Below are 27,657 nucleotides of genomic sequence, written 5' to 3'. Positions count from 1 at the left end.
CCTTTTTTGGCATAGCCTTTTAAAAAAATTTTTTTTTGTAGTAAAATATACATAACACAAAATTAACCATTTCAACCATTTTCAAGTATACAATTCAGTGGCAAAAAATGCATTCACAATGTTGTGCAACCATCACCACTGTCCATTGCCAGAAGCTTTTCATCAACTCAAACGTAAACTCTATGTCCAAAAAACAAAATTCCTATTCCCCATTTCTTCTAGCCCCTGGTGACCTCTCTTCTCCTTTCAGTCTGTTTTAGGCACCTTGTATAAGTGTCATGTAATATCTGTCCTTTTGTGTCTGGCTCATTTTACTTAACACGATGTTTTCAAACATTCATCAATGTTACAGCACATGTCAGAATTTCATTCCTTTTTAAGGCTGAGTAATATTCCATCATATGTATATGCAATAGCAAGCATTTTCATTGCAAACATTTTCACCAAATAACTAATAGACCAGAAGGCAATTTGGCCATAAAATATAAAGTCAAGAAAAATAAAACAGGATTCATTGAAAAAGAGATAATGAAATATGAAAAATGAATAACAAAATTAAAGACTTTATTGTGAAATACAGAATACTTGAATTTATTTATTTTTATCTATCTATCTATCTATCTATCTATCAACAGACTCCATGTCCAGCATGAGGCTTAAACTCATGACACCGACATCAAGAGTTACATGCTCTACCAACTAAGCCAGACAGGCACCTCTGCATACATTTAAATGAGTGTAGATTCACTGTACAGATAACAGGCTTTATTTTGTGGCATGCATTTGTTTTCCAAGCCTTTCTTTCATAGTATTATGCTCTTGTTGGTTTATTGATTCATCATCTTGTTCAGCATCACCCTTTTACTTGTTTCACTAAAATTTCTTCTTTCATTAACAGAGTTATTGGTTTCCAAATACTAGGATGCATATTTGTAACTGAGCTTTGAAGTGCGTTGTGAAAGCCTTCTACACTGTTGGTTGTTCTTGGCATATTGTCACATGTTCGTTGACAGACGTTCCAAAGTTCTGTGGGAAATGTGGGTTCAAAACTCTGCCAGTGTATAGACCATTCTGAGGGCCAAGATTTGTATAAAATGGAAGTACTATGTCAGTGGAGAAATGAACCCAACCGTCAACCAGTTATCTCTTTGTTTTTTTAGGCCAAAATTGCTTAATGGCCAGTCAGTTGCTTAGCTAAACTGTTTGCCCCAAAAATGCTTGCAGCAAAAATGTTTATGGTAAAAATACCTAGAACCATTGAAATTCTTTTTTCTAACTAATTCACCTCTAATCATAAGTTTCTAACATTGCCAGTTATAAATGCCTGCTTTAGTAAGCATTGACTTATACATACAACAGAAAAGTTATGACTAGTTCACCAAATATGAAATGTCAGCTTGTGAAGTATGAAACTGAAATGATTTTCATTAAGTGCGGCATTAATTTTCAGTTTGCCATGTGGAATTTACAGTAGCTGTTAAACAGCAACATGCGCCTCCCACTTCATCACCATCCCCCATTCCCAATAGCCCTTCTCCTGTGGCCAGTTACTGTACACCCTAAAGAGGATGAAGGTACCTCCTCAGAGGTGGTTAGCCATAAAGCTGATGAAATTTAAGTTTTAGGGCCTCTCCCTTGCATAGGCCCCTTCAAAGATTTTATACCTAATTTTTATGTTTTGGCAATTCTTATTTTTTAAGAAGCTTCTCCAAGTTTTATAAACTTCAGGTCCACAGAATCTGGATGTGCCTCTGGATATGTTTCTTCCTTCTGAAATCATGTCCTCATCATTGTTGCACTGCTGGAAAACCAGCCTGGGGTCTGTTGTTCAATATACTGAGTTATTTATGACTGACTTTCTTTCTTGCAGAGTTTCTGATCTGGGGTGCCAAGCTACCACACTTTTCTGTGGAGTTCCAGAGAAACATAGGCCATGGATGTTTCTAGTCAGTCCCAGTATGCTCTCTTGGCTCTCCCGCTGGGCTTTGTCAGCACACAGTACTTGTTTGGCTCTAGGCACTTCAGAGGAACAGGCAGGCCAAATTTTGAAAATCGGGTTCCTAGTTGTTCATGCAAAATATGCATGTCCTTTTGTACTCTGCACAGAGCCATAAATAGAATTTTGTACTTACGCAGTGGGAACAAAGAATGCAATTGCCAGACTTGGTATCTAATCTTTAAAAAGTTTAATGAGCAAAGCATAGGAAGTTTCCTAAATATTAGGGTATCTTGTCATAAGTAAAAATGAGCCTCTGGCCCCTTATCAAATTGTGTGATTTCATTAAACAAAAATAAATTTTTATAAAATTTAAATAAATTTTAATATATTCTCTCCTGTCAGGCTGTAAAGCATTAATGACAAAGGAATTATTCATCTGTATAAACTGTGTTTATTATTCTTTATTCTTATTTTCTCTGTAACCTAGACCATTTTATATTTTTTATGAAGGGTATAGTTGGGAAGGTACCAGCATACTGCCCTTTTAAAGGCTTTTTTCTCCTCAAAAAAAGGAATGCTCAGGTTCCCTGTTCCTGCTCCCCTCCCTCATTCCCTTTCCTTCCTTTCTCTTCTAGTGTTTTTCCTTTCCCTTTCCTTCCCAAAGAATCCCATCCTAAAGCCCTCCTCATAGTTAGTATCCACAGAAAGGTGTTCAAGCAACAAGTGTAGGAACCCCTTCATTGTGAGGGGGGCATTTGTATGAGGTGTGGGTCATCTGTGCAAGGGAAGGAATGACGGCACCAGGATATATACTAAGAATAATGAGAAATAGATTTCTTAACAGAGAAGATATTTACAAAAATTAAAAGGAAGAAAATTGGAATTAACCCTGTGGTGTTGGATTGAAATTAGAAGTATTGGTACAAAAAAAAAAAAAAGTATTGGTATGACCTACTGAGGTTACTAGAAAGCTCTAGTACTCTAGTCATCTAGATGTAACTGTGTGTGTGTGTTCATATGTGTAACTCCATATATTGTCTAGCTCTGTCTGCTAAGAGGGCTTAGGGGCAGAAACACCCCAATAATAGTATACCTAGCACCCAATCTTGGTTTCTAAATACCATATTCCCCCCAAAAGAAACCAGAACTGGATTAGGGAAAATACAAGATGAGTGTAAAACATCTGGTCGGGCCAGAAATCAAGGAAGTACTTACAGAATGATGAGTACATCACAAAAGGCACAGAAGCAGTCTTGCAGGGGCTCCCATTAGTCAAATTTAGGATATTTGGGGCTTCGACATAATAATAATGGACAATAACCCATTAAATAAATTGAGAATCTATGAGACCATATTATAAAAATAAATAAATGAGTAAATCCAACATTCGATAGGAGAAAGGGTATTTATCCACACAAATACTTAGTAATCACAAAGGGAAACAGACTAATAACTTCATAGGGGAGAGCGTATACAGCCACTACCTTAATCAAACAACCTGAATGAGCAGCCTGAGTAATGGGACAAACTGAATTTTTGTGCTACCCAACAGAATGCTATAAAAAGAACCCAGCATCCCTTCTGTGATTTCTGCCAAACTTTATAATCTGAATCACAGGAAAACATCAGATGAACTCAAATTTAAGGACACGCTACCGGAAGAACTGGCTGGTAATCTTCAAAAGTGTCAGTCTTGAAAGCCAAGGACACACAGATGCAGGGTTTGGGATTAAAGCAGTCTGCAGAAGCATGTCAGCTGGACCTTCCTGCTACAAAGGAGATAATGGGAACAATGGACAAATCTTGAACGGGATCTGAGGATGGCAGTAATAGATCAGTGTTAATTTCCTGATTTGATGGCCCCATTGTGTTTTTTTAGGAGAATATCTTCGTAGAAAATATACATTAATGTATTCAGAGAGGAAGGGCACCTGGGTGGCACAGTCAGTTAAGCATTCGACTCTTGGTTTTGGTTCAGGTCATGATCTCATGGTCATGAGATCAAGCCCCATGTTGGGCTACATGCTTAGGAGTCTACTTGAGTTTCAGTCTCCCTCTCCCTTTGCCCCTCCCGTCTCTCTCAAATAAATAAATAAATCCTTTTTTTTTTCTTAAAAAATTAAGTATTTAGACAGGAAAAAGAAAAAAAAAAAAACAGAAATAAAGTATAGGGACACCTGGCTGGCTCAGTCAGAAGACAGTGCAACTCTCCATCTGGGGCTTCTGAGCTCTAGCCCCATATGGGGTGTAGAGATTACCAAAAATAATAATAATAATGAGGGCAGCCCAGGTGGCTCAGTGGTTTAGCACCGCCTTCAGCCCAGGGCGTGATCCTGGAGACCTGGTATAGAGTCCCACATAGGGCTCTCTGCATGGAGCCTGCTTCTACCTCTGCCTGTGTCTCTGCCTCTCTCTCTCTCTGTGTCTCTCATGAATAAATAAATAAAATATTTAAATAATAATGATGATGATGATGATGATGATAAATTTAGAAAGTGTTACTTTAAAAAATATATTTAAAAAATACAGTATTCAGAGGGTGATGTGGGATTCGGTTGGCAACTTTCAAGTGGTTCAGTAAGAAAAAAAACCTTTGTTGTCATACTGTACTGACAGCTCTTCTGTGAGTTTGAGATTGTTTCAAAATAAAATTTTTAAATTGCTAAAGTGGAGTTATTTAATTGTTCTGATTTCCAAAATGCATGTAGATTCCAGGCAGCAATTGATAATGTTGGGTATACATGGACCTTGAGGTCTGTACTAAGAGTTGTCGGTGGTCCACTCAGATGTCTTTCAACAGCTTGAAATATATTTATTTGCAGCTGCCATGATCTGACTTGCTTTCCTAATCTTATATAGCTTGCCATGTCAATGATAAAATCCCCCTTTTAAGGTTATTATTCTATAATGTACATCTCAAAGACAAATGGAAAGAAAGCGTAATGAAGTCGTTGGCCCCGAAGAAATCTGTCCTGAAAACTACTGAAATAAATTGCATGAGAAACAATGGGTAGAGAAAGCTTAGTGTTGACAATAGCCAACCTGTCACTTCATCTTTGCTCTAACATTAACTTTAAAGTTTGGTGTCTTGGGACACCTGGGTGGCTCAGTGGTTGAGTGTCTGCCTTTGGCTCAGGTCATGATCCCACGGTCCTGGGATTGAGCCCTACACCAGGCTACCCACCAGGAGCCTGCTTCTCCCTCTGCCTATGTCTCTGCCTCTCTGTGTCTCTCATGCATAAGTAAACAAAATCTTAAAAAATAATAATAAAGTTAGTGTCTTTTCTGTTAGTAAAAAAGAGATGAGAATATCCTTTTCCATGACACACAAACTGCTTTTTGCATCCTTTCTGCTTTAAAATTCGAGTCAGACTACACTAATTTCGGGAGCACATCGCTGCCTGCCTTTTTCTGGTGGAGAGCTCTTTCAAAGGGGATTTACCTGGGTTTGAAATGGGATTGCACCTCTGTAGTTGTTGACGGCACTTCCTGAACAGTCCAGCAGGTGGTAGTCTAGGAGAGGAACAGTTCTCATTCTTCCCCATCCCCCTCGCCTACCAGCAAAACAGAAAGAATGTAGACTCAGCAATGTGCCTTCTCTTCGCTGGCATAAGAATGGGATTTCCAAGGTTGTTCTTTCAAAATGGGTACTTAGGCATACAGAGTATCACAAAAAAAGACCCAATTTGCATCTGTGTGTATGTGTGACTATGCAGTATACCAAAGCTCAAAAAAAAAAAAAAAAAAAAAACGTTTTGTTTTTTTTTAATTTCTAGAAATTCCACTGGTTTTATATCTCTTTGGCCTGATTTCTGTGACATGGCTTTGGGGAGGCCTGCACATGGCTTACAGACACTTCTGGATGTTGGTCCTCTTTGTCATTTTCAACAGTCTGCAGGTAAGCTTACAATTTGGTTACTGATGGCACACGTGTATCCTAACGAACACGGGGCATGGAGTTTCAAAGTCAAGGAATCAGGTGTCTACACACAGATGAATTCTTAAATACAACGTCATGCCGCGTTGTAGAATAAAATGATGGGGGCAGCTAAATCTTTAATAACTGAAATATGGCTTCCAACTTGCTGATTGTACAGATAGGGAAGACATAAAATATTTACCCTCCTTTATTTAGATAACATCTGAGTAACTACAGAATCATATTTCTCTTTCAGCAAGATTGATGTTTGTAAACTTTTCAAATGGTAGCCATGGAGGACCTATGCACATACTTGAATGGTGGCTGAATCTAGAAGTTAGATCGATTGAGGAGTGAAATAGCAGTGTTCAAGCAGTCCACGCTCAAGTCTGCTTAGTGAAATGAAAGTGTTTTGGTTCACTGAAAAATGATTGACATCCTCTAAGTCTGGCAGTGCCCAGACTAAATTAGTTTTGTGAGCGTGCTTGGATAGCTAACTAGAAATTATATAACTGTAGCAAAAATTAAAGCTGACTTTTTTAGTGCTTTTGTTAAAATGGAAAAAAGTTGCACCCTGAAATTAACAAATGGAACAAATGAACTCATTTTCCTTATTTTCCAAAGTGAAAAGATCTGTCCAGACCAAAATAATTTCTTGAGTTTAGCAAAGATATCTCTAAACAGTCCTTATTTTGACCACCATCTCACAAGGAACACGTGTAGAAAAACCTATTAGGATTATAGCATACAACTAAAATAAGACTCAAAGCATATTTATTTCGATTTAATTTTGAGGAGACAGTTTATTCAGTGACACCATATCTTCCAGCAGGGTGCCTAATCAAATCATAAAATGGATTTAGGAAGGGCGAAAATACAAAGTAACTTGAAAGTGTGGCATCAAGTTGATACAAGTACATACACAGACATCTCGCTTATAACAATAGTGATAATCAAGTGCCTACTGCTGGCACATTGTGTTAGCACTACCAGTACCAGGATGAAGGTGACAGGCCTGCACCTCAAGAATGTGATGATTCAAGACACTAAAACGATTACCGGTAAGAATACACTCTGGCAGGTGCAAACAAAACATTTTAAGAGCTGAGTGAATGGCCTGTTTACTCCTGCCTGTGCTAGCATTTGAGATGAGCCCCAGAAGTGAGCCGCTCAGGTCAGAGACCCTGTCAGGTCACCTTTGAATCCCTAGGGCCTAGTGAAACTAACACCAGGATCCACACTGACAGATCCCGGATGTATTTTATTTGGTGGACACACAACAGTACACAGAAATTGCTTGCTATTTGTTACAGACTTTTAAAATTGAGAAATCTCACATAAAAACCCAAATTTCTGGCTTTCCTTTAATGACAGTACTTGCTTGACAGCAATTCTCAAGTCCTAAGTAGATGCTTCCCCCTTTAGATGGGGTGTGTGACCTTATTACACATGATAGACTGCATTCGTTCATTTCACCTGCTCGTAAGTTTGTGACACCTTTAATGGTGATTGAGTAAGTGATGAGTGTATGGTTAGAGATGGGTATTTCAGGCAGAGAAACAGCATTAGCCCGGGCAGCACAAAGGGAAAGTGATTCATCTTGCCGAGATTTAGCAAGGAGCTGGGGTGGGGGTGGGAAGAAGAAAGGCTTTGTAGTCAGGAAGGTAATGCTGGGCACAGAGGCGGACAAGGGAAGCTTGGCCTCCATGCCATGTTACTGTGCTTGGGATGGGATGTTACACTTCAGCTTTTAAGCAGTGGGAAGCCATCAAAGTTGGAGTTTTTGTTTGTTTTGTTCTGATTTTTTGTATTTTGTGAGTTTTTTAGTTTTTAATTTTTTTTAAGATTTTATTTATTTATTCATGAGGGATACAGAGAAAGAGAGAGGCAGAGACACAGGCAGAGGGAGAAGCAGGCTCCATGCAGGGAGCCAAATGTGGGACTCGATCCCAGGACTCTAAGATCATGCCCTGGGCTGAAGGCAGGTGCTCAACCGCTGAGCCACCCAGGTGTCCCTTAATTTTCTAAATTTTGACTGGAAGTGACACATTGTACTACTTGTTAGAAGGATAACTAGAAACAATTAGGAGGGTATTGAAATGTGGAACAGCTCCAGTTAGGTGAGCGACTATCATATTCCAATCTCTAACGCTCTGGCAACATATCTGCAAATAGAAAGTAGGTGGTAGGTTTGTAAATTGTAAAGGTAACCATTAATGAAATTTGGCTAGCCAGTAAAATGTAGGAATGTGGAGTATGAAAGAACAACATTATTTAGAAATGCCCAGCTTCGGGCACCTGAGTGCCTCAGTGAGTTAAGGGTCCTACTCTTAATTTTAGCTCAGGTCATGATCCCAGGGCTGTGGGATGGGATTCCCCACTGAGCATGGAGTCTGCTTGAGATTCTTTTCCCATCCCTCTCCCTCCCTCTCTGTTCCTCCCCCTTGCTCACGCATGTCCTTGCTCACGCATGTGTTTGCTCACTCTCTCTCTCAAATAGTTAATAAATAAATAAAATCAGAAAGAAAGAAAGAAAGAAAGAAAGAAAGAAAGAAAGAAAGAAAGAAAGAAAGAAAGAAAGAAAGAGAAAGGAAGGAAGGAAGGAAGGAAGAGAAAGGAGAGAGAGAAAGGAAGGAACGGAGAAAGAAGAGAAAGAGAGAAAGAGAGAAAGAAAGAAAGAAAGAAAGAAGAAAGAAAGAAAGAAAGAAAGAAAGAAAAGAAAGAAAAGAAAGAAAAGAGAAAGAAAAGAAAGAAAAGAAAAGAAAAGAGAAAGAGAAAATGCCTGGCTCAGGTGAATGGCCAAGCACCAACAACTTTAGTCAACATGAAGATCACATCCAGTGCAGGGTTCTAGGAAATCTGCACTGAGCTTGGTGAGTTGGTAAGATGTGGAAGACAGTGGTAAAGCTACTAATATTTCAGTAACTAGGTATTGGGAGAGGGCTAGTGAAAGTGATTATTAATGAAAGGGAACCAGGTTAGAAGAGTTTGGAGTTGCAGATAGAAAAGAAAGCTTCAAAAGAAGACAATATTAACTCTGTCAAGTGTAGCAGAGAAGGTAAATAGGATGAAAGCTGAGGGCAGTGTGGTCCAGTGTAGTGCTCCCCATCTGGTTTGTGGACAAACCAGTGGTTTGTATCAGAGTCACACGGATGACTGGTTGGAACACAGATTGTGAGGCCCCACACCCAGACTTTCTGATACAGTGCATCTGGGCAGATCTGAGAGTTTGCTTTTCTAACAAGTCCCCAGATGATGCTGATTCAGCCGGTCTAGGGACCACAGTTTCGAAACTGCTGATAGAGTAGAGCAACTGGACTATCTGGTTGACTTCAGCTGAGTCACGGATACAAATTTTTTTCTACTTTCTATTTTCTTCATCTGTGAAATGGGGATAAATACTATTTAGGATTACGATGTGATTTAATTAAATAGCATAACAAATATAAAGCAATCGTACAATATTTCACACATAAGGAATGGTTATTTTTATTGAAGAGTTTAATTGAGAACAGAGAGAAAGTAATAGCTTAGGAAGAACGTTTGACTGGTTGGTTCAAAGATTTTTTGTTTGTTTTCTTGTGTCAAGAAACAACAAAGGAGACACTGACAAGTGTAAGAAAGATTCCGCTGTGGCAAGATCATGGACACAGCAGGAAGAACAGAAGTGATAGAGGGCAGGGGAGAGGTATTTTGCTCTCTGAGGCTAGGGAAGGAGGGAAGAATAGGTAAACATGGAAAAACCATTTTAAAGCTAGAAGTGTGGAAAGTTGGAATTTGCATCTAATGCACTCTTTTCTCTGAAAGTCAGGAAGCAGGGACATTTGCTGAGAAAAATATGTTGAAAGCTTGAGCTAAAAGCAGTAAAAGGTGGGACGCCTGGGTGGCTCAGCGGTTGAGCATCTGCCTTCGACCCAGGGTGTGATCTCAGTCCCGGGATCAAGCCCCACATCAGGCCCCCACAGGGAGCCTGCTTCTCCCTCTGCCTATGTCTCTGCCTCTCTCTCTGTGTCTCTCATGAATAAAACAAAACTGTTGGGCATTAAGCAATATTTCACGGGGAGATATAAAAGAAATCATAATGGTCTATTTCTTAGAGCACCTTAAAGCTAAGTGTATGTAAAAACTAAAAACATTTCAAATTCACATGTAATGAGCTTAATTCCATCTATGTGGCACTATTGAAGCAATGAGTTTCTGTATCACTCTGGCACATTAGTACATTCCTGGTACCAGGACTCAGTGAATCATTCCTAAAAAGAATACCTGTTAAGAAACATTTAAAAATATGATTCCACTAGCATTTATTGGGGTTCACTTAGTTTATAAACTGCCTCATATCTTTAACTTGAGCCTTTTTCATGGAATGGGACTATTCTATGACTATATAGTAGCAAGATCTTCCAAGTATGTTCCATGAAGACCTAATGGTTATTATCTTTTTTTTAAAAAACTAGCCTTTGTATTTTTTTAACTGGCTTTTGTCAACACAGGCAACTACAAAAGTATATATCTTATGCTTGGCTACTATGTTTTGCTCAAAGGAAATTACTGCCTTGTTTTTTATCCAGATTATTATTATGTGATAGGTGCTCAAAGACTAACAGATGAAAGGTATCTTTTTATAATATTCTGAAATTTTAAATATTTATTATTTGATGCAATTTTTAAAAGGGATTTTTTTTTTCAGTAAACTCTATCCCAACATGAGACTCAAACTCACAACCTGAGATCAAGAGTCTCATGATGGGATGCCTGGGTGGCTCAGTGGTTGAGCATCTGCCTTGGGCTCAGGATGTGATCATGGAGTTCTGGGATCGAGTCCCACATCAGGCTCCCTGTGGGGAACCTGCTTCTCCGTTTGCCTTGTCTTTGTGTCTCTCATGAATAAATAAATAAAGTCCTTAAAGAAAAAAATTCTCATGTTTTATCAACTGAGCCAGCCAGGTGCCCCAAAAAGAGAGTCTCGGGAATTTTTTTTTTTTACCTGAGTATAGTTGATACACAATGTTACATTAGTTCCAGGCATCCAACATAGTGATTCACCATCTCTATACATTATGCTATGCTCAGGACAAGTGTAGATACTGTCACTATGCAACACTATTATACTATCGTTGTGTTCTCTATGTTGTGCCTTTCATTGCTGTGACAGGAAGTCTGCTGTATCTCCCACTCCCCTTTATCCATTTTGCCCATCTTCCCCCACCACCTCCCTCTGGCAATCATCAGTTTGTTCTCTGTATTTATAGGTCTGATTCTGCTTTTCCTTTGTTTACTCTTTTTTTTTTTTTTTTTTTTTTTTTTAGATTCTACATGTAAGTAAACTCATATGGCATTTATCTTTCACAGTCTGCCTTATTTCACTTAGCATAATACTCTCTAGGTCCACCCATGTTATCACAAATGGCACAATCTCATTCTTCTTTAAAGCTGCATAATATTTCATTGTGTATAAATAAATAAATAAGTAAGTAAGTAAGTAATCCCAGTAGTTTATTTTTGCTTTAAAAAAGGGAATCCTAATCACTTGAAATATTATCAGGAATTTCTTGATCACCTTCTGAAGATTCAAAGTTGAGCTACCAAGTATCTAATACTTTTGAGCATTTAAGAAAATGTTTATGAAGTATTTTATAAAGCATGATGGATACAAATGCAAAGTGAGGTTAGAAAAATTGTCATTCTAAATATGTCTGCTATTATTTTTATTGGTTAGTAATCTTATTGACTGTTGTGGTGCAAGACTCACCTCCTACCAGCTTTCTAGCTCTAGTACCAAAGGAGCTTATTCCTGAATAGGAACATCCTATGTAGGACTTAAATTACCCTCACCCTGGATCACGGACAATGCAGAAACCAGTCACATGGTGACGGGTACTCTGGCCAGTCCTGGGTCATAAGCAGACTCCATTGGTAGAAGGAATTGAATTGATCTCATTGATCTCACAAAAACCACATAGAATGGAGTTCCCAGCAGAGGAAAGGATGCTTTTATCATAAAAAGGTACAACAGTGGTAGGTAGGCCTGTAACATATGTCCACTATATATATTTTCTAAATTTTCTTGTTCATTCATGTGAGTTTGGAAAAGGCCAAAGACAGCTATTGTCAAACCACGAGGATACTTCATCTGTGTAGTGTCAGTTTATTATGAATATCATCTAACCAAATGATGATATATATAACTCTGTAGAGTCCACAAGAAATTCATAAGGGACCACACTTAATATGTTTAATATTTTTCTAATTCCATTATCCATTAATCCAATAACCTTTATTTTTTAAATGAATTGAGTTTGTTATTTCTGAGATTTGTGCTAATGTTTATACATCACAGCTTTCTTAGACTCTTTAGTCCAAGGTATAGCCAAACTGTGTAATGATAATGGGAGTAATCACCAGGCTTGAACTCAGCTGGTAGGCACTGCTCCAACCCTATCAGTTGCTCGGGTATTGAAACAGCTAGTGCTTTAACTCTGTGCATGTGTCCCAGGCTCTTAGCCACGTAAGCTAGGAGCATCCCCAGGCTTCCAGCAGCCGAAAGGCTAATGCTTGGCCAGATGGGGAGCCTCCAGGAACCTAACTGCAGTTCTAGACCTGCAGCCATTCTGATGGGTCAGTGTCTGTGCCACACTGCATCAAACATTTTACGTATCACTCCTAGCTTAATTATGTTCTAAGGTATTTTCTATTTTTAACCTGAACCAGTGAGATTCAGACTTAAATAACAGCATTTATTTCATATTTTCTTCTAGAGCTTTCTAGTGCGAAATCTAACAATTTTGTCACATGTGTAGGGAATCCCATGTAGAGATATTAAGGGTGACCAGAATATCAGGCAGGAGCTTCTTGAAGATGCTGGAAAACAAGTTTTTGGAGGAGATTCATATACATAGAAGAACCTTTCCAAAAACTGAAATGCATTCTTGGAATGCATAAGTTGGCAAGGGAGCCGAACTTCACATAGTATTGGGATGTGACACTTCTCAGGATGGGAGTTATGAGACCACATTGTTTGGAGTCCTATTTGACTGTCTCTCTGTAACTGGCTTATACGTGTTCGTTTATACGAGCATCTGGTCTCGAGATGTTCCCTGGCAGTTTTTGAACTATTCGGTATTCCAGAGAAGGGAGTCACAACATGGTATTTGTAGCTAAAAATACATAGCCTATGTTCAAATTTAAGATCAGCTGGTTAAAATCGTTTTTATTTCTAGCCCCATGTCTTCAAACAGCTAAGTGGCTGGGAAGTAAATAACTCAAAGGTGGAAACAGTTTCTTCTACTTTTTTATTGTATTTTGGTGGCCACTAGAGTGCTTTGAACACATAATGCATCTTTTATACAGAAAAATAGTGTTTCTGGGACTCCCTGGTGGCTCAGTGGTTGAGCGTCTGCCTTTGGCTTAGGTCGTGATCCTGGGGTCCTGGGATGGGGTCCTGCATCAGGCAACCCACAGGGAGCCTGCTTCTCCCTCTGCCTGTGTCTCTGCATCTCTCTCTGTGTCTCTCATGAATAAATAAAATCTTTAAAAAAAATAAAGAAAAATAGTGTTTCTTTTCTTCCTCCTTTCTTTCCCTCCTCCTTCCTTCTTTCTTCCTTGCTTTCCATATATCTCTTGTTATATGTCAAATTTCAGTTTTAAAACTAAAGCCTTTTTTTTAAAGATTTTTTTTATTTATGAGCGAGAGTGTGCGTGTGCACCAGAGGGGGAAGGGCAGAGGGAGAGCAAGAGGGACAAGCAGCCTCCATGCTGAGCATAAAGCCCAATGCTAAAAAAAAAAAAAAAAAAAAAAAAAAAAGCCCAATGCTGAGCCCCATGCAAGCTCAATCCCAGCACCCTGAGATCATGACCAAGCCGAAGTCAGATACTTAACTGACTGAGCCACCCAGGTGCCCGAAAACTAAGGCCTTCTTTAACGAAGAAATTTTCCCAAATTCAAATAGTCCTTGAGTTATCATGAAATGGATCATGTTTCTTTGTTCATAAAAACATAGAGTTCATTGCAAACGGAATAGAAAATTAATAATCGTCCTTTAATTTTCTTCTGTGAGAATTCCCCTTTAGCATCCAGAGGGGTTCAGTGCAGGTGTCGGCTCAGATACAGTACATACTTAGTCTTGGCTGCTTCCTTTTGAGGATAAACAGCTCTTGGGAAATACACATTGTTAAATAATCAGTTACAGAGGACTAATTGTTTCAAGGCACTCCCTTTGCAATTGCTTTCCAACAGCCAACAGTAATAAGAAATGTCACTTTGTTTCCATTGGAGACTAGCACATGAACTATTCATGAAGAGTGGAAAAGCAATCTTCCCAGAAAACCCTGGAATAAACATGGTGAAGCCAGGGGAGGTTGGGACTCTCATTGATTTGTCCCAGAGCCATGTCAAGTTCAGTGAGGAAAAAAAATAAAAAAAGGCTACACTCGTTTTGTAGCATGAGATGCAGAGACTAATGAATGCCTGGTGTGCTCTTCAAAACATCCCAGAACATTTCTATAACTTTACAAATAAATATACAGAAGCTAAGACAAGGAGGTGTACTTAAATTGTCTTGATTAGGTCATGCCACTGTCCAATGTTCAGTAACATCTGGGCTTGTGAGACAATCTTTGTGTTTTCCTGTAGTGAACTTCTTAACTCTATTTGACAATGAGTGACAGTGTCTAACATTGCCTCCTCATTACCTGGTTGATTGGCCAGGCTGGGCTCTTTGGACAGACGGCAGGAGTTTTACTTCTGTTTGTACTAGTTTCTGTAAATAAAAGTGTCAGGGTCCAATTGGCCAGTGGATGTCTTCCATGAATACAGTTTTAATAATGAAGAGATTGTAGAGCCTACCTTTTGACATCTGGCCCTATCCTTGCAAAACAACAGGTGCCTCCATTTTTCCTGCCTTAATGCTTCCATTTCAGAGTTTTTTGTGTGCCCTTTGGAACCCATTTATTTATTTTTTTTTTTTTCTTTTTTTTTTTTTTTATTTCAACCAAGTAGCCATGTCACAAGCGGTCCTGGATTCTGTAGGCCCTTACCTTACCAGTGAAGAGATCTAGCACACTCTGGTCCTTGAAAATAGCAATCGTATAAGAATTAGAGTAAGCAAGTCGTATACCTCGTTTTGTTAAAACTGTTTTGGGAGAGCAAAGCAAACAGTTAACATTTGGGGTTATTTTCTACCTTGTCATTCAGATTCTTTGCCTTAGTGTTAATTCATAATTTTTCCAGGGTCTAAAATTTTATTCTTATCTCTTACTCAAATATTGGGGCGGGAACAATGCATTTTTTGTACATACTTTTTATATGTATATAATTAGATGTATATAAATTCAAGGTTGAGCTGCGGGAAGCAGTGGAATGAGCATGCAGTTAAGTGTCATGAAACCTCTAGTCTATTGAATGACTTGACCCCTCTGAGTTTTAGTTACCTACTTTCCAGATGAAGGTAAAATCCAAAAACGCCTTAAATTTTTTTCCTAAGGATTATGTTAAAATTTATGTATAAAAATATAATTTGTGGGGCACTCAGGTGACTCAGTTAGGTAAGTGTCCAACTCTTGACTTCAGCTCAGGTCAAGATCTCAGGGTCCTCAGATCCAGCCCCATGTCTGGCTCCACACCCAGGGTGGTACCTGCTTGAGATATTCTCTCTCTCTGTCTCTCTCTCTCTCTCTGCCCCTCCCTGCTCACGCTCTCTCTGTCTCAAAAAAAATGTATATGAGGGCACCTAGGTGGCTCATTGGTTGAGTGTCTGCCTTCAGCTCAGGTCATGATCTCGGCATCCTGGGATCGAGTCCTCACATGGGGCCCGCTTCTCCCTCTGCCTGTATCTCTGCCTCTCTCTCTGTGTCTCTCATGAATAAATAAATAAAATCTTTTTAAAAAATTTATATGTATATAATTTATAAACTACATAACATTTTATGTACTATAAAGGAATAAATAGACAAAAAGAAATGGTTATCTCGGGAACTCTATAAAAGACAAATGAGAAGCCAAGGAGAGGAGATTTGTAAGCTTAGCCTTTAAATCCTCTCTTAAGCCACTCATTGTCCCATGAATGATCTCATCCCCTCACTCCTAGGTATTCCCTTCATGCAGGGGCCATAGCTCCCCTAGGTCTCCCATCACAGTGTTTGTGTTACGACATGGATCCACTGTAGTCATTCATCTGCTTTGAACTGTGTAGCAAATGCCTCAGGTCCAAGCAGGTAACTTTATGTGAGTGACATGAGTTTACTGCCAGACTGTAGGGTTTGGTGGGGACTGCAGAAGTGGAGAGTACAGACCCTGCTAAAAGCACGAAAATGACAAAAGCAAACATGGTGTGGGCCAAACAAAAGCTCTTCCAGGGGAAACCCCCCTGGGTCCAGGAGAACCTGGCTTTCAGGCTTTGTGATGGTCAGTCTGTTCATGGTTTGCCCCCTCCTCTTGGGGCAAAGCCAGGTTTGCTCGGGGGATCCCGGTGACTCAACTGAAAACGTCCTGTGTTTACTGGAACTTCTCCTCCGTGGCAGTCCTGGGACTCTGTTTTCTTGTCCTCTGCTGCTGTGAGACTGCTGCATGCTCTGCTTTGCTTTTCAGACTCAGGAGCGGCTGTATTCGAGTAGCTTCTTACCCTTTCATCCCACACCATAGGCAGCTTTGGAAGTGGCAGATGCCTTTATAGTTCCCTTTTGCTTCAGAATCTTGGCCCCTCAAGTCCTAGTACATTTGAACCCTACGTTTTTGTGTCCCCAACCTGGTCAGATTGCTGCAGGTCCCAGGCTGCAACTGTCTGTTCTGCCTCGAGGTAACTCTCTTTGAATCAGAAAATCCCCTAAAGGAAAGAAAAAAAAGGCAGTGACTGTAGGGCTCCCCGCTCTCTGGGTTTTGCTTGTGTCCAGGATCGCGGCCCCTGAAGTACTGGCTGTGTGGATGTCTTTCACCCGCTGCTTTGTTACTGCTCGTGTTGTCGTTTCATTATTGTATGTGTGTGTCTGGAGGTATTTTCTCCGACTGGTAGAGTGGCACCCAGTGAGGGTTAATCTGATGTAAATTCCATCGGAGCCAAGAGCAAAAGTCTCAATGAATTTATTTTAACAAATCGCTAATAAATGTTTAACACAACCTGAGTGCATGTTGATAAATGAATTTAGAGCTTCTGCAAGTCATCAGATATGGAGTGGATAACCTCTAAAGACACATGCACTGTCCTGGTGCTCCTGGGAACATGAGGAAGGAAGTCTGTGCCTGGAACTTGGTTTTTTGGGTTTTGGGGGGGTTTTTGTTGTTGTTGTTTTTAGTAATCTCTATACCCAGTGTGGGGCTAGATTTCAGAACTGAGATCAAGTGTTGTTTTCTCTCACAGCTGAGCCAGCCAGGTGCCCCTATACCTGGAACTTCTTAAGGTCAGCTGATGAGGTGCACTTTATGTCTTGTACATCTCACACACACACACACACACACAGAACAAGTAAGATCTTCATGCCTATTTCACAAAACTGGAAGAAACCAGTGAGGAAAACAGATAATCCACAACAAAGAGCAACTAAAGTTTGCATGTTCCAAAAGGTTACTGCTCTAGGAAATAGGTCTACCATCTCAAAATGTAGATTTAAAAACATGCCAGCTAAAATCCTAATGAATGGGACACCTGGATGGCTCAGCGGTTAAGCCCCGCCTGCAGCCCAGGACGTGATCCTGGAGTCCCAGGATCGAGTCCTGCATTGGGCTCCCTGCGAGGAGCCTGCTTCTCCCTCTGCCTGTGTCTCTGCCTCTCTCTGTGTCTCTCATGAATAAATAAGTAGAATCTTAAAAAAAAAAAATCTTAATGAAAAAAAGTTTTAAATGGCATGAATTCAAATATAAACTGAAGTTTAAAAAAAAAATCTCTTTAGATAGATGGATCTCTCTATCCTGCAGAATAAATCAATTCTATGCCACTGTTTTCTTCCGCAAATGCAATTTCCTCTGCAAACAGCTTTAGAAATTACATGAAATAGTTTAAAATACTTTGGAATACAAATTTATAGTTTTGTGATCTTAGCCAAGTTCTTTATTTTCTCTGAAATGGGGATACTACGACTTACTTTATAAGGCATCTGTGGAAATCAACCAAAAAATATTTTAAGTTTCTAGCACATAATAGATGTTTAGTGACATTCACTGCTTTTATCCTGTCCCTAATGTGACCATATGCATTTGGTTTAAGATTATTTTCCCAAAAACAGAAACCCTGAGCTCCAGATCTTCATAGCATGTGTTTGAAGCCAGTTAGCTGTGTTTCTCTAATTGCTGATTATTTAGTCAGTTTAGAACCTGACAATGTCACAGGCCACATTCACTGAGCTACCATTTCCATCATCTTATTTGGCTATAAGACCCCAGTGTATAGATGCTACATAAGTATGATGTACACATTAAATCTATTAGTTATAATTTGTCCTTTGTTCTATAACATTTTGGAACATTTGGGGGCAATACATCAGGCTCTCTGTCAGTCTTGGGAACTCTTTTTATAAAGTGATATGATTATATATATATATTTTTTATCCTCACTGTTTGAGCCAGTATTGTAACACTGCAAATCTTGTCTTTGTTCATTGAAGAGCATTAACCTTAGATAAATTTTAGATAAATGTATTCATGTGTATATATATATTAAACTACATGCCTCTATGCTCAATATATATTATAATAAAAATCAACAATAACAACTAGTATTTATTAAATGCTTATTATATGGAATTATATCATTAATTTTTACAACAATCCTGCAAAGTAGATACTATTATTCTTGCCATTTTACATATGGAGAAATGGAGGCTTACAGAAATTAAGTAACTTAGGCAAGATCACACATCCTGTATACTACAATCAGTTCCCCCACTGGGCTTTGCAAGGCTGGAAGACCATAGAACCCTTATTGTTTACTTATCCCACAGTACCTTAGCAGAAGGCTTGTCAACAAATGCTTATTGAATCAAAAATTTTGCTAAATTAAAATACGTTAAATAGTAAAGTGAATTAAAATGCATACATAAGCATAACTAGCATGAATTATTGTTTGGTTATCTTTCACTTATAAAAATGAAGGCATTTCGGTAAATGTTCATCTAATTTAGCACTTATGGCCATTGCCAAGTTGCATTCTTCCCTCATTGGCTTAGTTGAAGATCATTATTTTTTTTAAATATTTTATTTATTTATTTATGAGAGACAAACACACCCACAGAGACAGAGAGAGAGAGAGAGCGAGAGAAGCAGAGACACAGGCAGAGGAAGAAGCAGGCTCCATGCAGGGAGCCTGACATGGGACTCAATCCCGGGGCTCCAGGATCAGGCCCTGAGCTGAAGGCAGTGCTAAACTGCAGAGCTACCCGGGCTGCCCAGTTGAAGATGATTATTGAGGGAGCTGGAGAGCAGTAGCATCCTACAGCAGGCTCCATACAAGACCAAGGATTCCACAGTGAATATTCTCCCACAGGTTCTCATATCCTTCATTTCCCTAGTACTCTAATTAGGCCAGTTTCAATAGAAGTGACTGAGCATCAAGTCAAGTTAGCAAGTTAGGTTCCTGTTGCTTGCTGAGGAACAGAGACAAGCACAGAGACAACAGAAATGGAAACAAACAAAATAAGTGACTCCTACCCCCAAAACTCTAAAAAGAAGCGTGGAGTTGGTGTTGTGTCTTTGGCTTCCTTATGTCCATCCCCCTCGCCTTCTCTTCCTGTCACTCTGTCCACTTCACTTTGTAAAGCCCAGGCTTTCCAGTTGCTGCTACACCTGAACTGCCTTCAATCTAGATCAGTTGCCTAGTCTATCTTTTTAAATATGGTATAGACCTCATTAGACAGAAGAAAACGTACATGGGAGACACATTTAGAGGCTGAGACAGGACTGGAAGAAATGAAGTCCTAGATTGCATGGCCCAGGCTCTAAGAACAGGCATCTAGGAGGATGCCTGTTCCAGGAGACCCAGAAGCCATGTGCACTGACCTAAACAGGCCAGATACAGTACGTTTCCCAAACCTCCTGTGATACTCTCGCCCATGATCTCCACTGTTCTCTGAAGTCTGTAACACACAATACCTTTCCGTGAATGTCAACCGAGTCCAAACATGACAGCAAATGCACAGTATACTTAACATTTTTCTAGGAAAACACTTGAAGTCTCTAGCTTTATTTTTCTACAATTAATTGATTGTTCTTGTGTGAAGACAAAGACATAGTAAACTTAGCACTAACTGGGGCTAGATGGACCATCTGAAATGATGGAATTGCAAAAGGAAGAGAACGGGAACTGTGGATTCATTGGCTATATGCAATCCAGAAATTGTCCCAAATGTGCCTGGGGTCTCCTAAAATGAAGGGAAGACATTGGTGCTTGAGAAGTCCTTGTATCCCTTTTGCTTCTCTGCTCTTTCTCCTCTTTGAGCATATATGTAGCCTCTTGTTGGTTGATGTGGTTGTAGCATTTTGTACTGAAGATTTGTCATTTTGTCATTGAATATCCACTTCCATCTTCAGCACTAGCAACAGTTAGAGAATCTCCAGTGGAATAGTGCAGAAAAGGAGTTTACTAGAAGTATATAATCTGATAACTACAGCTATATTAGTGACCTGATCACCTGCTAAAAGGAAGCTTTTCAAAGGAATTTTTTCTTTTTTAAATGAAGATTCACAGGCAGATTAAAATTGAATAACTATATATATGATCTTTCATCAAAAAGCTCTCAAATATTTTTCCCCTTCAAAGCCTGGGAAAATAATAGTTCATGGGGGGTAATCAGCACTATTACAATGAATTGGAGGGGCTATAGTCTTGCTAAATAAATTTTATAAGAGTTGCAAATGTTACTGAATGACAGGTGATATGCTCTTAAGTTATCTGGTTTCATGAAGAATCACTGTAAAGATAAAAGGGATATGTCTCTCTTCAGTGCTCATCCCAAGTATGAAAATTTGATCTGGCACTTCTGAGCCCATGAGGAATCTACTTTGTTATTCTATCATAACAGGACTGCATTAGTAATAAGTTAATTCATAATAATTTTTGTAATATTAACAATAATACATTTACATTTGTCAGTGTCTTTTAGAAATGTTTATGCTTGGGGCTCCTGGGTGGCTCAGTCATTTAAGTGGCTGCCTTTGGCTCAGGTCATGATCTTAGGGTCCTGGGTTCAAACCCCACATCGGGCTCCTTGCTCAGTGGGGAGCCTGCTTCTCCCTCGGCCCCTCCCTTCTTCTCGTATGTGCACACTCTCTCTCTCTCACATAAATAAATAAAATCTTTTATAAAAAAGAAATGTTGGGATCCCTGGGTGTCACAGCGGTTTAGCGCCTGCCTTTGGCCCAGGGCGTGATCCTGGAGACCTAGGATCGAATCCCATGTTGGGCTCCCGGTGCATGGAGCCTGCTTCTCCCTCTGCCTATGTCTCTGCCTCTCTCTCTCTCTCTCTGTGTGACTATCATAAATAAATAAAAAATAAAAATAAAAATAATAATAAAAAAATAAAATAAAATAAAATAAAAAAGAAATGTTTATGCTAGAAGCAAGGTTTAAGTAGTCATCCCTATGGAAGCTTTTCAGTATATTGTATTCCTATGAGATACTTCTGAGAATTGTGTTTTATTTCCAAATACATACTGGCCTAAGATAAAGTGTTTGGATTGTCTCTCATAAGTGCCCATTTGAATGTCTCTCATAAGTGCCAATATGACTTTATGTGCATGCAGTCTTCAGTAAAATGAAATTATATGCTACAAGTAAATGAATATTGACAAATTACTGCTGAGTACAATAGTTGACTATAGATTCTCTACTAGAACCTCCTCTCCATTCTGTTCTTTACCCATGAGCTCCACTTCAAAAATAAATTATCAAATAAATAATCAGAAAAATGTTAAAAGAGCATAATATAGATGTGATCTGCAAGTACAAGAGATATCTTGAAGAATGGGTGCCTCGTTGCTGCAAATTTTCTGGACTTGCTATATTTATCACTCACATTTTGTGTGTTTTACAATATGTGCTTGTAAAATCTTCATTTTATCTTTTTCTCCATGTTTCAATATGTTGTTATTTATGTCTGAATAATAAAAGCCACAGTGTTTTGCAATTGGTAGGTTTCTCTTGGTACACTGTAATTTAGTACTTTATTCTCTGGACAGAGTCCACAATGCTTTCTTTTTAATGCCTCTAAACCATGTAAATCAAATGTTTTATTAGGAAAAGTAGAGTCAGAGAAATAGAAAGGTCATCTCTACCAAAACAAAACCACATTTCTCTGGTCTTTGATACTTAACTTCATCTGTGCTCTTCCCTTTTAGCATGGAACACACATTTTTAATGTAGAAGTGAATAGAAACCAAATATAAAATCTGGTTGAAATATGGCTCTGTTTGAATTACTGAATGGGTTCCTTAATCAGTGTGAATTAGCAAAATCATATAGATAGATATCCCTGATCTTTTTTAAGATTTTATTTATGATAAATAAAATCTTTAAAAAGTAAAATTTAAAAGTGGGGCACCTGGGTGGTTCAGCGGTTGAGCATTGCCTTTGGCTCAGGTCGTGATCCAGGAATCCTGGGATTGAGCCCCACATCAGGCTCCCCGCAAGGAGCCTGCCTCTCCCTCTGCCTATGTCTTGCCTCTCTCTGTGTGTCTCTCATGAATAAATAAATAAATAAATAAATAAATAAATAAATAAATAAAATCTTTTTAAAAAATGATATTTTATTTATTCATTTGATAGAGAAAGTGATGTAGAGAGAGAGAGAGAGAGAGAGCATGAGCATGAGCAGAGTGAGGGGCAGAGGGAGAAGCAGACTCCCCACTGAATAGGGAACCTGATGTGGAGCTGGATCCCTGGACTCTGGGATCATGACTTGACCTGAAGGCAGGCGCTTCACCAACTGAGCTACCCAGACGCCCCTATACCCCTGATCTGAATCCTCACTAAAACACTTTTGCTATCTCTTGTCTCCCCTTGTGGAGCTGAGAGAAGCAGGCTAGTTCAGTCACTCTATTCTTACTGCTATGCTCATCCCTCTGAATTTTCCAAGAATCCTCCCGGCTGCTACTACTACCCCTCCTGTCTGTAGGATTCATTCCAGTTCTTTTTCTTTATACTTATCTTCTTCTGAAGACCTAGAGAAATGGTCTCTCATTCTGAGTACAGAATTCTGAGAGATCCTGTACTTCAATCTACTGGTATTCAGTTATACCCCTTATAATTCCCTTCTTCCATTTACAACAGTCACCAACCCCTGCCTACCCTTTGTTTCCTGCTTCTCTGGATTACTATCTCCCATGACATATATTGCCTTTTTGTCCCTTTCCCTACAACAACTTGGGAAATTCATGGGCACCAAAAATATTTTTATCAGTCTATCAGAGAAGGAATCTAGGGTGGAGCAGTTAACTTGCTAAGTGACTAATTTTTCTTTCTAAAATTTTTAGTTTTCCTTTTTCTTTTCATTTGGGGTAAGATTGTCTTTGAAAAACACAAAAAGAAATACATTTGAAGTTTATTGCTCTATAGCCCAGACATAAACAGACATGTAAGGATTGGCCTGTGAATTGATTTGTATTGATGGTTCATAATAACCCACAAAGTTTTGAACTAGGAGTTAGGAAGCACAGAATGTCACTAAATAATTGGGTGACTTTGACCAAATCATGAAGATGGAATTTCTTCTTCTATAAATGAATGGAATCAGCATCTTGCCTAACTGGAAATTTATGATTCTATTACAAAACTTTATAACACTGAATAATGCTTTATGTGAGAAACGAAAAAGTCTTAAGAGACAATGCTTTTCCCATTCATTCTTTTCATAACTTTTACCAGTACATGAGTCCTATTCTGCTATTCTTCTGTTTTGAATTAGAAAGGAGGGCCTGAGAGTGAGAAGAGCCTAGAGTAACAGGCCACTAAGGGAACTAAGCCTGGATTTCCAGCAACAACCACCCGTCCCAGGTCTATCCCAGTGGTCTTCTGAGACGTTACTCTTCTGTCTTCATTCGTAGGTGCACTTCAAGCTTCTCTCTGTTCCATCTCAGGCATCTCAGGAGTTTGCTAGACCCTGAAATATCAATCACAGGATTAACTGAAGAGCACACTTTTAGATTTAAAACCTCAGTTTTGCTTTTACTAAAACGCTTTTCCTAATCAGTACATTTTAAATATTTTAATAACTGTACAAATGATTACTTCATAATTGCATGCTAACTTGATGATACTGGGGCACCTAGTTGGCTCAGTCCATTGAACGGCTGCCTTCAGCTCAGGTCATGATCTCAGGGTCCTGGGATCCAGCCCTGAGTCAGGCTCCCGCCTTGGCGGGGAGTCTGTTTCTCCTTCTCCCTCTGCCCCTCCCCCTACTCATTCTCTCGCTCTATCAAATAAATTTTTAAAAGATTTTTAAAAAATAAATAAATTGATAATACTGACAAGAATTCCCTATCACTTATATCATGGGAAACTTACCTAATTTCTCTAAAGCCTCAGTTTCTATCTTTCTGAAAAATGTGAATAAAAGTATCTACCTTAGCACCGTTGGGAGGATTGAGTAAAATGAATAACATAATATATGTGAAGCATGGCCAAGCGTGTGGAGCTGAAGGAATGCTCAGAAAATATCAGCTACTCTTATTGTGATGGTGGTGGTTATCATCTAGTATTATTTGCAGTAATTCTTAGCAATAATAATAATAATTGGAGAAGTGCATAAAAAAACTCTAGAAAAGCCAGAGATGGCCTCATGAAAGATGTGGTCCTAGAGCTGGACTGCAGAATACACCAAATTTGGATGAGTTTGAAGGAGGGGGAATTCTTTTCAGGTTCTTCAGATAAAAAGATGTGCAAAGGCACCAGATGGAAGAGAGCATGGTCATCTTTGTCTAGCTAGAATGAAGTTTAGGCAGGAGAATAAAAGGAAACAGCATTAAAATGGCCCTGGGGTAAAGGTGGGGCTGGTGAGAGGTGACTGGAGCAAAGCCTTCGTGACACATTATTATGGGATCTATTAAAACAATTTAAAGGGCAGCCTGGGTGGCTCAGCAGTTTAGCGCCGCCTTCAACCCAAGGCGTGATCCTGGAGACCTGGGATCGAGTCTCATATCGGGCTCCCTGCATGGAGCCTGCTTCTCCCTCTGCCTGTGTCTCTGCCTCTCTCTCTCTCTATCTCATAAAGAAATAAAATCTAAAAAAAAAAAAAAAAAAAAAAAAAAAAAAAAGATTAAAAAAACAATTTAAAGAACTTACAAAACAAAAAAACGTCCTCAAAAAATCATGTTTCTGCAGATCCCTTAACCACCACGACTTTGACTCCTGGCCTCTTGTGTTCCAGCCATAAAGACAGCCACACAGCAGGGAGTTTCTTTGCTGGAACAAGAACCTAGTGGTTGGTGCTCCTGCCCTTCCCACTGTGCTGGCTGCACAGAGCCCGGAGCAGCATGAAAGGAATCGACCATAAACACGTAATATGTACATGCCCTGAATAAAATTGTAACCCAGAGTGCAGCTGTCCTGAGACGGGGCCCCTGACATCAGCCTCTCCTCCAGCACCAGCCACCCGCTGAGCTGAAGGGCGGGCGCTGGGGTCCGGGATGCTGCCGCTGGACACTGCACAGAGGGCCTAGGTGATGCCTCGGGCCTGGAGCAGGTGCCTGGGGGAGCCTGAACCAGCATTGTTTGCACCCCTCCCAAAGCCCTGCCAGTTCTCGTCTTTCCCTTCCCATCACCATCTCTCTTTCATCAGCTCTAATGGCTTATCCTCCTTTCTCGCTCGACATCTGTTTTCCATTGTCTCCCGTTGTTCTCCCCATTGTTTGTCTTTCTTGATCATTCTCACAGATCCAGGGCTCTGTCGCTAATCCTAAAGATGACCAGCTACGGCTTCTCCCCTGAGAGAGCAGGCCTTCCACTTACCAGGACCCAGCTCTGCCCTGGGGTGTAGGGGGGCAAGCCCCAAACACCCCCCCAATAGTGTTCAGCGGGGGCTTTTTTCTGTTTTAGGAGACCTGGTGAATTTCGCAGTACAGGAAGGGCTCGGAGAGATAAGACAGGGTCCAGGGGGGGCCGTCGGGGAAGCAGGTGCGCGCTCCCAGGAGCCGCGACTCGGGCAGGTGCAGGGGGCAGGGGCAGGTGCAGGTGCCGCGGGGAACCCCGGCTGGGCAGCTGTTCCCACAGTCAGCCAAGAGCCGCTGCGAGTGTTTCCGCACCCCGCTGTGCAGCCAGCGGGTGCCTTGCTCCTCGCCCCGAAGCGCTTTGAAAGTCGCCCCTCGTTGTCTTTAGCCTCCCTGTTCCCCACTTAGCACCTCGCCCTGCCGCGATTTTCCTGCCGCGGGGTCATCGAAGGCAGCCTCTGCTATTTTATGAGCAGAGAGCTGGCAACAGGCCTGAATCCGGAGCCTCAACGCAGGCTCCATAGTTTCAGGTTGAGACAAAGACGTGTTTTCTCGAGCTCTTGTCATCTTGACTTCAGACAGCAGGCCATGCATGTATTGATCACCTGTGCAGCCCCCTTTGGGGCCCGTATTGAGAAATAAAATCCTGCACACTCCCCCCCACCCCCCCACCGGGCCCTTAGAACGCTCTCCCTTGGCATGACTCTATCTTTTTCCTGACACAGAGTTGGCTCGATTGTGCGAGCTGTGCATCTTCCTCACTAACAAGTCCCTCCCAGCCTAAGCAGCTGCCGAAGGCCCAGACACAAGGACATCAGAAAGCGGTGGCGTTTTGCCTTTGCTGGGCCCATCGTGCCTGTGCAGCGCTAGGGCCGTTAGGAGGCACATAGAAGGGGGTTGGGGAAAGGTGAGAGAAGAGCAGGAGCCGAACACTGCCAAATACCTACTGAAAAGAGCATACCCCCTACCCTGGTTCTCCCTCAGGTACTCGGGACGCTTACCCCAGAAGGTGCCTGTTCCCGGGTCTCCAAGGGCCCGAACGCAGACCAAGCTGGGCCCTGTGGTCAAGAGCCAGGATGCCCGGTCTAAAGGGGCAGCAGCTTCTTGGCTCTACTAAAGCATTTGCTAGACAGGAAGCAGATCCAGTGTCAGCCAGATCTTCTGATTTTTCTACAGAGGCCAGAAACCAAATTTTTATGAGAAATCTCCTAATTTGTTAATGTTGGCGACTATTAAAAGACAGCCTTTAAATACCGTGAAGGCCAATCAAAACCTGTTGGCAGGCAACGTTCAAGCTGCCAGGTTTGGACCTCTGGCTTACCTAGTAGGCACACGCTGGAAGCTTCTAAATGACCCAGAGGCCTCCCCCCCCCCCCCCCCAGAGTCCATGTGGATCAGGGATAGGAAACTTTTAAGCTCTGTCTTACAAATTCTTGATACCAAACATTTTTAAAAATCAGAGTTGTTTTAAGAATTCCTGGACCCCTTTTCTGAACATAGTCTGGAACAAGCCCCAGCTTCCCGGGTGGCCTCAGGATGATCCATCCCCTCAAGTGACCTCCAACCCATGGCTGGTCCAAGAGGGGAAAAGGGAGATGCTGGCCATTCGGAGCCTGTTCTGGATGACTGCAAAGCACTGCGCTCACCCTTGCTCAGTTCTGTAGCCCCGGAGCAGACACAAATCCAGTAATTCCTGAGAGGTGGGGAAAAGGCACATGAGGGTTGGAAGATAGGCCAGAGACTTTTCAGCTGTGCTTGGCAGGCTGAGGTATGTCCATGCCGAAGGGAATGAGACGCTGTGGGAGACAGAAGAGACAAAGGAAGCATAGAAAGGGAGGTGTGGGGCAATTTATTCCTGTTCCTCAACTGTAAGTAAGAACAAGCCATCAAAAGCAG

General features: G+C 40.6%; 1 protein-coding gene across 1 annotated transcript in view; it reads left to right on the top strand.

The window, feature by feature from the left end:
- Positions 1–27,657, top strand: part of ADGRV1 (adhesion G protein-coupled receptor V1) — a 517,368-nt gene that overhangs the window by 446,950 nt on the left and 42,761 nt on the right. The window contains exon 87 of the mRNA XM_025438360.3: positions 5,716–5,837. Coding sequence (XP_025294145.3) covers positions 5,716–5,837 — 122 coding nt within the window. The remainder of the gene's footprint in view (positions 1–5,715; positions 5,838–27,657) is intronic.

The sequence above is a fragment of the Canis lupus genome, chromosome 3 (genome assembly GCF_003254725.2).
Source record: "Canis lupus dingo isolate Sandy chromosome 3, ASM325472v2, whole genome shotgun sequence".
Lineage (NCBI taxonomy): Eukaryota > Metazoa > Chordata > Mammalia > Carnivora > Canidae > Canis > Canis lupus.
This window is presented reverse-complemented; position numbering and strand designations above follow the sequence as displayed.